General features: G+C 37.2%; 1 protein-coding gene across 1 annotated transcript; it reads right to left on the minus strand.

Moving 5' to 3' along the window:
- Positions 1 to 1612: 1612 nt before the first annotated feature.
- Positions 1613 to 10139, minus strand: orai1a (ORAI calcium release-activated calcium modulator 1a). Its single transcript, XM_084086578.1, has 2 exons — positions 9801 to 10139; positions 1613 to 6593 (listed from the first exon to the last, which is right to left on the minus strand). The coding sequence occupies exons 1-2, from the start codon at positions 9912 to 9914 to the stop codon at positions 6048 to 6050; spliced, it is 660 nt and encodes a 219-aa protein (XP_083942704.1). The 5' UTR covers positions 9915 to 10139; the 3' UTR covers positions 1613 to 6047.
- Between the last annotated feature and the right edge of the window lie 451 nt (positions 10140 to 10590).

Genomic DNA, 10590 nt, shown 5'->3' on the forward strand with positions numbered 1-10590 from the left:
TCTCAACAGAAATCGAGACTCATCAGACCAGGCAACATTTTTCCAGTCTTCAACTGTCCAATTTTGGTGAGCTCGTGCAAATTGTAGCCTCTTTTTCCTATTTGTAGTGGAGATGAGTGGTACCCGGTGGGGCCTTCTGCTGTTGTAGCCCATCCGCCTCAAGATTGTGCGTGTTGTGGCTTCACAAATGCTTTGCTGCATACCTCGGTTGTAACGAGTGGTTATTTCAGTCAAAGTTGCTCTTCTATCAGCTTGAATCAGTCGGCCCATTCTCCTCTGACCTCTAGCATCAACAAGGCATTTTCGCCCACAGGACTGCCGCATACTGGATGTTTTTCCCTTTTCACACCATTCTTTGTAAACCCTAGAAATGGTTGTGCGTGAAAATCCCAGTAACTGAGCAGATTGTGAAATACTCAGACCGGCCCGTCTGGCACTAACAACCATGCCACGCTCAAAATTGCTTAAATCACCTTTCTTTCCCATTCTGACATTCAGTTTGGAGTTCAGGAGATTGTCTTGACCAGGACCACACCCCTAAATGCATTGAAGCAGCTGCCATGTGATTGGTTGATTAGATAATTGCATTAATGAGAAATTGAACAGGTGTTCCTAATAATCCTTTAGGTGAGTGTATATCAGATCAGTATCGTGATATATATCGAATCGTGACATTTGGGTATTGTTACACCCCTACTAAATAGTTTTTTTTTTTATTTATTAAATTTTAGTTTTTAGTTTATTTATTTTTTGTAATCTAAGTAGGCCTACTTCAACTTAAACTAAACGAAAATGAGTAATGTTGGCAACTAGCTGGAACAAAATAAGTTTAGTTTTGATAAAAATTTGATTTCAGTTAATGTCTATTTCATTGTCAAGTAGCCTAATGAAAAAATGTGTTGGTTTTAGTTTTAATTAACGATAATGTGTTTGGAGCTGAGATTTGCATATCTTGATTTCGTCCTGGCACGAAGAAGAGAAATGATCATTATAATTTAAAAACAACAACAAAAAACTACAGGTTTCAGTGCTTTCTAAAAATGATTTCTTTTTTAATAGTTCTTGATATCTTTGATCAGTATTTGTTTTCATAGTTTCACTAATTGTAATTATAGGATTGTATCTGTGCAATGTAAATTGCATCCAGTTACTACTACTATGATTATATGATAGACAGAAGTTTATAATAGATGTTCAGTTGTTCAGTCTTCCTCAAGAGGGCGTACAAGGCTCAGAAAGTCCAATCCTCAATTGTGCTGCATTCACAAGACATTTTCTGGACGTTTTGTTCCATTATATTTTGTTTTGTTCTGTACAAATTGCGCACTAGAAGACTATAAAGGATAGGGACCAGCAAAAACACACTTGTGCAGCTTTCGTTTCATCCTGCCATGTCGATGAGAAATGACAATAAATCCAGTTTTAGCGGTGTTACATGATTCAAAAGGCTATACACATAGGCTACATGTTTGCCCCATTGCAAGATAAAGAGTAAACCTAACTAGAGACAATACAGAAGTTCTGAGCTCTTTAACATTTGGAATAGTTACAGAAAAAAAACAAAACATCTCAGACAATCCTCTTAAAACTGCACACAATAAGAAACAATCAACACCTTGCACATTTTTATTTGGCAAATGCTCATTTCCTATTTGACAAATACCTGTCAAGGTCACAGAAAAGTGAAATGATGGCAGACTGTTGAAAAGTGCCATAAAATAAAACAGAATCATCTCCCAACTCCAGCATGTTATAAAATAATGAAATATGAAAGTAAGGCTTCTTTTAACCCCCATTAAGTGGGGATATTTTACAGATTCACAAAGACGAGCAGCCCAGACACTTAAAGGATACAAATATTTGTTATATAAAATATAAAAATATGATGCTCTGATTTTTCTTTATCTCCATAACTTCACTACATCAGAAGCACTTCACTATGAAAAAAAGCACAGAAACTAAAATGTCTGCCAGTAAAACAGTACCTCTAGTTTTAGAAATAGTACCTTTTCGCCATAAGGACAAAAAATATATATATATCAAACATGCATTTGTACATATTTCAAAATAATAAGACATTTAACCAACTTAGCAAAAGATACAAGATGTAACACACAAGTGGAGGTGGCCTGAATCATTTGAAATATTCAAAAATCTTCCAAATAACTTTACAGTAGATGTGCAAAAACCTATTAAAGGTTTTACTCTTGAAATTACTCTTAAGATTAATAAATGACTACATCTGTAAACAAATGATACCAGCCTCTGTATAGCCTTTTCACAGCAAAAGGCTTTTTAAAATATCTCGTTTTAAAAAAAAATCAATCCACATTTTGTATTCACACAAACAAAACATGCTGAACAAACAAAATAATATACAATATTTATGATATAGATTTTTAGCTGTTTACAGCCTTAGCCAAGAGCAAGATAACGCTCCCTAAAAAAAATAATAAAAAAAATAAAATAAATTATTTCTGGTCTTAATGGCCTAAACAGCAGCAAAGTAAATATGTTTTTATGTGGCCTGGCACATAAATTATTTAAATAAAACCAGCCGTAACCCACTGTTTGCTAAATGTAATTTGCAAAAATTCCATAATTTTTTTTTAGAAACAGGTTATAGGAAACCGGGTCGACAAAAAACATTTATTTAACAAATCCAATATTTTGAATGACACTTTTTAAAGCTGCGTTTTAAAAAAAAGCTTAAGCATTTTTAATTTTATTCTTAAGTACTTTTCACACTTTTAAATGAACCCTGGGTCAATCTAGACCCCAGGTTATTGGAATCCTGGGTTATCTTGCTTCACGATTCACACTGCTCATAATTTACCCAGGGTAAAAAGTCTTTCCTGGGGGTTTATTAATAGGGTTGGATATTGAGGACCGGTTCCAAATTTCCAACAATCGTGACTTTGATAAGGCACGCTTATTTCGATTTCCACTTATTGATTCCTGTGTGTGCAATTTAATGTAACCATTCAATCACAACAATACACGAAAGAGAACTAAATTCAGCACTTGCATGTGAGCACGCTTGAACGGACAAATACACACAGAATTATGTCACAATATAAACACATATGTAACACTAACAGTATATTGGATCTGTGCATTCGGTCTTAAAGTGACAGAAGCCTAACACCGTGTTCTAACTACACGAGACGCGCGATAAAAGTTATGTTTTTCCATGTTAATCAGAGTTTTTGTCCTAACCAGCCGCGACGGCGACGATTCTATTTTAGAAACGGTTTCTATTTTTCTGCGACGTCGCGGCTGGGACAACAAACACAAAGTGTGGCAATGATAATCTCAGGGACTGTTTATGTGCTTTATTTAAAGCAACGCTATGCAGTTTTGTCAATTTTCGCTTTTTGCTCGCAGGTTTCTCTATAGAGCTCCCCCTACAGCTTCGGAATAGATATTTGACAACACTGTCGTCAAAACTCGATGGTGACTCTCCTCCCTCCCATCTTCTCCCGCTGGTCATGTGCATTTGTTTTCAAAAAAGACGGCGAACGCACAGAGCCATGTCCACTGAGCTATGTATGATACACAGAAGGCTCGTATATAAATGTATTTGTGCAGTGCCGTAAAGCAATTCGTTACATCGCGAGACCTGATATCACTCGATACTTCCTGACGCTGGCCCAAAGTTGCAAGGGTGGTTTTTCCGCTCACAGGCGCTAGGGGGAAGCGAGACGGCCACCATTCAACCCGCTGTTCAGTTAAGGTAAATTAAGCTAAAAAACTCCATAGTTCCCCTTTAATGTTAAAAGCATGCAATGTGACTTTGAATATCTAGTGCTCCCAGCTTTGTAGCTTTAAAAGCAACAATGGATAATTCACCTCAGATCTTGTAATTAAACAAATGGAAACAAGAAGGTTCAAACTGTGAACAAACAAGTGTATTCTTTGACAAAGATTGTTTTAGTAACTCAGTAGCCTATGTAATTTAAAAAAAAATTTCAAATGGTGCAATATTTGTGTATTTGATTATGTAGCCTACTTATCCATTTTCTTGCGATTGCCGTCAAGATTGATCTCTGGTGCTGTGCACTCGCCGCGAGACTCCGCCCACACGCTGTTCTGATTGGCTGTGGGTTTTGATTGGTTTTGACACATCTCGCAGACAAATTATTTGTCGCTGGAATCTTATCGCATCGCGTCTGGTTAGGACACAGTGTAACACAACTGCTGCTGTATATATATAAACACATAGCTATATTATATAAACAAACTTTTATATTAGATGTGATTAATCGATTTGACAGCAGTCATTATTTTAAATAGTAATCTTTCTGTAGCCTACCTGAAATTTGTTCAGCGTTTTTTTTTGTGCTATTGCTAAATTGTTTATTTTTTCTTATCTTATTACTGATTGTTTACTTGTCTTTAATAATGCTTGAAATTTATATTAGTTAGTACTTGTTTTTCCTGTGGTATTTTTGTTAAACCATAAGGTAGGGACACACCAAACCAACACCAAAGAACTAGCGATGATGAAAGCCGACTGTGTTGTCGCCTGCATATATGGCGGGAAAAAAATCAGTGCTTGAACACACCGAAAGGACCACAGGCGACTGACAACTAACACACGTGTTCTGCGCTTGAGTGTAAAGGAGATAACCGTCTATTTAAGCAGAAATATTCGTCATTCCAAAAGGGAGATCGAAACTAAGACTGCAGGTCCATAAAAAAGTAGCGCTTGCTAACCGTTTTGAAATCAATCAATCACTCGTGCTGATCACATTCTTTATTCCACTCAGCTCGTGCACTGACACGTTCGCTAAACTGAACAGCCAATCAAAGTTCTCTCTCTCACCGACGACCCAATGAAAAAACCCAGACGGCGTCCGACTAGAGCCAACGGTGTGGAATACACCGAAAAAACTAAGTCGGCCAATGCTCAAAAAACGGCCCGTCGTTGGTGTGTCCCTGGCTTATAGGCAAAAGGTCCTGTATGCTCCTGAGTTTCGTTCAAGGTATTCAGCTGCAACAGAATGTTTTGCAAAAAGACACAGAATAAATAAGTTTGATATCTAAATGTTTGACTTCTTGACTTCGGAATCGATAAGCAGAATTGGAACCGCAAACATTTAAATGATACCCAAACCTATTAACCAATGTTTCACTCATTACAATGACTAAACCCTGGGCTAACCTATTGGCATACGTGTGGTGAAAGTGTCACTGACTGGACGAACTCAGTATTGGCTATAAAAGGCAAGAATGAAACGGTCTCTTCTTCACTCCAATTGTCGTATTCTCTGTCACAATTCTACATTTTGACTAATTTGATTAACCCTGGTTAATTACAAGTGTAAAACATTTCTTTGCCTGGGGTTAAAGAGCCAAGATAATGTGGGTTTAAGCTTAATGTGAAAAGCCTTTTTAAATCACTTCCAGGGTAAATCTCTGAGCCAATTAATCACATTTTCAATTAACTGTTCTTATATTTAGACTTATATGCATTACTGGTATTTGGACTTATCTGCATTATGCAATTAAGATGAAAAGAAAATGAATCTATTATCATAATACTGAAAAACATTATTAAAGCTTACTATGCATTTGGATATAATAATTTGGCCTAACGGAAACTGAACTGTAATAACCAAACAGCTCTGGCAAACATGTTGGTTTTACTATTCAATTAACTACTGATTCAAGATGTAAAAAAACAAAAAAAAGCCTACATTTGAAAATGTTTATTACTTTTCAGTATCTGTCATTGGTTTTGACTGACACTTTCTATGCTGGAAGCATCCAAAGCGCTGAGAGCGAAATGAAAAGTTCAGGGAATTTTATATCTGCAACAAAATGGTTTCTTACTATTATTTGTGGCCGAGCAGATGATGGCAGTTTACAATCTGTATCAAGGTTTGTATGTTAACAAGAAAAACACAAGGCATCAAAATATTGCGATACTAGCATATTGCAGAATCCCTGATTCCCACCATCTAGTGTCCATTAATCTGTGACAACATTCCATATTCTGGGAAAGTGTTTGGTGTGAGAACAAGGACTCATCTGTGCGTAGACTAAGGAAAATTAGCCTCTCCCCTGTTATCCAGTTGGTTTTGCATCTGTGTGATTTTGGCCAGAACCTCCAACTCCTCGTCCTGCCGCTCTGTCTTGTGGCTGACCAGTGAACGGTAAAAATGCACAGCGAAAATGATAAACACCAAGCCAAAGGGCACCATGATGGCGGTAGAGACGATTGCCGCGGCTTCCCCCGGGGTTATACTTGTATTATTCCTTTCCGGGGGAGGGTCTATATTCTTCAGAGGAAGGAACTTCACCCAGCAGAGAAGAACCACCTCTGCAAGAAACAGAAGGGTGCCTATGACGGTGGAGAAGGCCCAGGCCAGCTCGATGTGACGGTGCATCCGCTCATGTGGCGATTCCTTTATGGAGTTGAGGTTGTGGACGTTGCTCACGGCTTCCAGGTTGGGCAGGATACATGTGCTGATCATCAAGGCAAAGAGGTGGACAGCCACCAACACTGTTGTGCAGGCACTGAAAGCAATCAATAGGCCAGGAGGGTAAAAGTGATCCTTCTCCAACTGCACTTCCACCATCGCTACCTGAAAACACATGAGTTGGTAACATAAGACATCACAGTCGACCTCAACAATTGGTTTAAGCAAAAACTTCATTCAGTTTTGTTAGATTGATGCTTAGAACGTTAAAAAAAATACGTTGAAGATACAACACATTCAACAAACTTGGGACACTTTTGCCAGGGACACCAAGCCGTCTGGCAAAATCGGCCGTTTTTTTCTGCTGGTTCAACATGTTGAATCGCCGTCAGGTTGTCGGTGAGAGAGAGAACTCTGATTGGCTGTTCAGTTTAGTGATGAAAGCGAGCACAGAAGTCATGACGCACAGACAGAAGGCTGATCTAATTTTACGTCATCTTACCGCGTGAATATTTTCATAATAACGTGAGCTGAGAACGTGATCTCAGCATGATTGATTGATTTCAAAATGGTAAATATGCTTTGTTTATGGTTTGTATATCTTAAATAGACGGTTATCTCCTTTACACTCAAGCGCAGAACACGCGTGTTAGTTGTCAGTCGCCTGTAGTCCTTTCAGTGTGTTCAAGCATTGTTTTTTTTACTTCCGACGCAGGCGACAACACAGTCGGCTTTCATCATCTTTGGCGTTGGTTTGGTGTGTCCCTACCTTAATTTGAGAAAAACTTAATACATCAGACCATATGCACAGCTTTGAAGTAACTTTTTTTTTTTTTACCAATTGTTTTACAAGAATCATTGGCTATTGACAGATTTATTTCCGGCATAGGCTACATCAAGAAATAGGTACTAAATAGTACTAAATTAAATTACATGGCAGCATTTTAGTATCATTGAGATACTATTATTGTTTTTTTTTAATTAATATTAATTTTAGTTAAGGTTTTAGTATGTTTGTGTTTTTCTGTCATTTGTATTAGTATTTTGTTTTAAATTTTTATACATATATATATATATATATATATATATATATATATATATATATATATATATATATATATATATATCTAACAATATCTGATAGCAGGGTTATTATAGTTAACTAAAACCATGAAAAACATTATTGTTAATGAAAAAAAAAGTATATATATATATATTCTTTTTTTAATATATTTTTTTATTAACAATAATGTTTTTCATGGTTTTAGTTAACTATAATAACCCTGCTATCAGATATTGTTAGATTAAAACATTAATGCTTGTATGCAACGTTTTCAATTTGTCTGGATCTGGATCTGGCATGGCTGACACATTTTAATTTTGCAAATAGGGCCTAGCTGGTTTTCTCATGCTTCTGAAAACACCACAGACCACAAGTATATGAGGCCAGAAAGCAGCACAAGTTCACAGCCACAGATATGAAAATGTGTTTCGAAGTCAATAGCAGGTTACAGTAGAAGTGCTCTACTCTTGTGCAGTGAGTACATCTAAATAAAAAACTTCCACTGAAATGTGTAATTATGTTTACACCGATCTGTAAAGAGACAGACGTTTATGAACTGCAGTTTCCTCCAGCCACTCCTAAAGTACCTTCATTTCCTGTGCTGAGCGCTTGTAGAAGAGAATAAGCTCAAGCACAATAATCACCCTCTGAAGAAATATTACACCTTTTGCCAATCACTTTACACACACATTCCCAAAAAACATTTCTGGTTCTCAGGTGGATCGAGGGTCTGTTCAGCAGGGAAACAGTAGTTACGAGAACAAAATAAATGAGCTTATCAACTTTTAAAGGGGAAGAGACAATGCTTCCCATTTCTTTCGTCATTGTGATCAAAGGCTGTGTTGCATTCAAGCTCTACAGATTTTCAGTGTAAATTAATCTGTGTGAACAAATTTTGTGTTGGGTCACCATTTCTATATAAGCACTAAGGCAAAACGTTGTTGTGTACTGTGAAAAACTCTAAATGCCATCAGGGAATAGCTGTATTCATCTAAAACACAAATGTCAATTTCTTATAAAAACAAATTTAATAGAATTTCAAGTCAAGCCAACTTTGTATAGTGCTTTGAACAAAACAACTTTACAGAAATTCATGGCGTAATGTTTATAATACCGCCTAATTGTCCACATTCAGCACAATTAGTTTAGCAGTCAATCACTGAAGGTAATTTTGTGTAAAATGATAACAGAACTACTTCTACTTAGTATCCAGTTATATTTCACGTTTCATTTGTTTTATCAGTTTTCTTAACACAACACTGTCAAAGGAAGCACATTTCCTGTTGCCATGATGTAATGTTCTGCAAGGGCTATTCCAGCAACCGGAAATCTGTCACAGTGAAGATATTGGGGCCCTTACAAACATTCACTGTAACTGCAGTTGTTGACAAAATGCTATTGCTAATACAGCTAGAACTTCTTTACAATCATAATTATTAATATGACGCCTCCTCTCAACATTGTAAGAAGTTTAATATTTTTTCTTCTTTTTTGATATTACTGGTGGTCAATACCACGTTCTCTATGAAAATTAAGACCTCTTTGTTTTACTGTAACAATTACTGTAGTAATTTTGGTGTATACTGTGATTACCCAAAAATTACTGTGGAAAAAGACGAAACAAATTAGTTAAGCCTGGAATGTCAATTGAATTTAGGGGTGTTTTGATTTTAAATTCATTGGTGTTTTAAATGAATCTATTAAATTAACATTTAATTGATTAAATTTAATTTTCGGAGCAGCACTAAAAGAGAATTCTTTTCATGAACTTTCGTGTAACTTACTGTATAATCATGACAGCTTAAACGATTAAATAAACGAGAATGACTGAACGATAGTGAGACGACGTTCGTTCAGGATGATGCTTCATAGATCATCAGGTAATGGATTGAGTGAATGATTCAATATTCCTAACACACACACACACACACACACCTACTGGCATACCGATGTAAAGTACAGAAAGGGCCACAGAATCGTTGAACGAGAATGAATCTTTTTAGTCAACTGATTCAAAAGATTCGAATCAATGGAATGAATCGAAATCACCACCACTGAGGGCACCACCAACGAACTAACACTTTTGCGAGTTATGTCGAAGTAAGACTAACAAGGCTAGTGTAAAAGGCTAAACTCTCTACCCTCTGATTACGCTATATCCATGACAGGTGTCGTTTGCATATCAAAGTGATTGACATGTCACGCGTCATATTACAACGCTATAACTCCGAAAACCTTGCCAGGCTTCCGAGTAATGTACGTTTCTCCTTCACATACAAAGTGTTAAGTAATGACTTTTATTTACTCACCATAGCAAAGCCGGAGAGCAGGGCAGAGGTTCTGCTGGTCGCTTTAAGTTTAGCTCGACTCAAGTAAAGTTTTCTCCATGACAAAGCTTGAAGTGAGTGCTCGTTAGAACTCATTGCGCGCGTTTTGATGTTAGTTCAAAAGTTATGAAACTTTATGTTTTAATCTGATATCGCCTTTGTATCTTCTTGATTACCCTTCGTACGTTTCCCGGAGCCCTTCAACCCGATGTGATTTACTCAGATTGTAAGATGACTAACTCCAGTTACCTTGTTCTACAGCCTGTTCCACGAGAAACTACAAGTCGACCTACCCACAACGCACCGCTGACGATCACTGCGCAGCTGACGGCTAGTGGGATGTGTAGTCCGAAACATTTTTCATGCTGCATTTGAACTGTCATGTCCTACAATTGATTTTATGTTGCTGCAGGGAGTATACACAGACACAGACAGGGGCGAACAAACACTTGCCAATTGGCCATAATGATATAGTGTCGGAGCTGGTCAATCTGGTAGCCCTTCACTGATTTTTACATTCGATCAGTAAGAGCAGAGCGTGAAGGTAGAATTAGCAGAGCAATAGCACAGTTGTGCATAAAATATTGCAATCCACACAACAAAATGGGAGACATATCAGAGTTCAAAAGAGAACAAATTGTTGTTGTGTGTCTCACTGCCTCATCGACCAGGAAAGCAAGTTTTTGTGGTGTATCGAGAGCTATGGTATCCAGGGTAATGTTGGCATACCACCACATAGGACAAACCACATCCAACAGGAGTAACTATCAAC

The sequence above is a fragment of the Abramis brama genome (genome assembly GCF_963993115.1).
Source record: "Abramis brama genome assembly, chromosome: 16".
NCBI classification, from domain to species: domain Eukaryota; kingdom Metazoa; phylum Chordata; class Actinopteri; order Cypriniformes; family Leuciscidae; genus Abramis; species Abramis brama.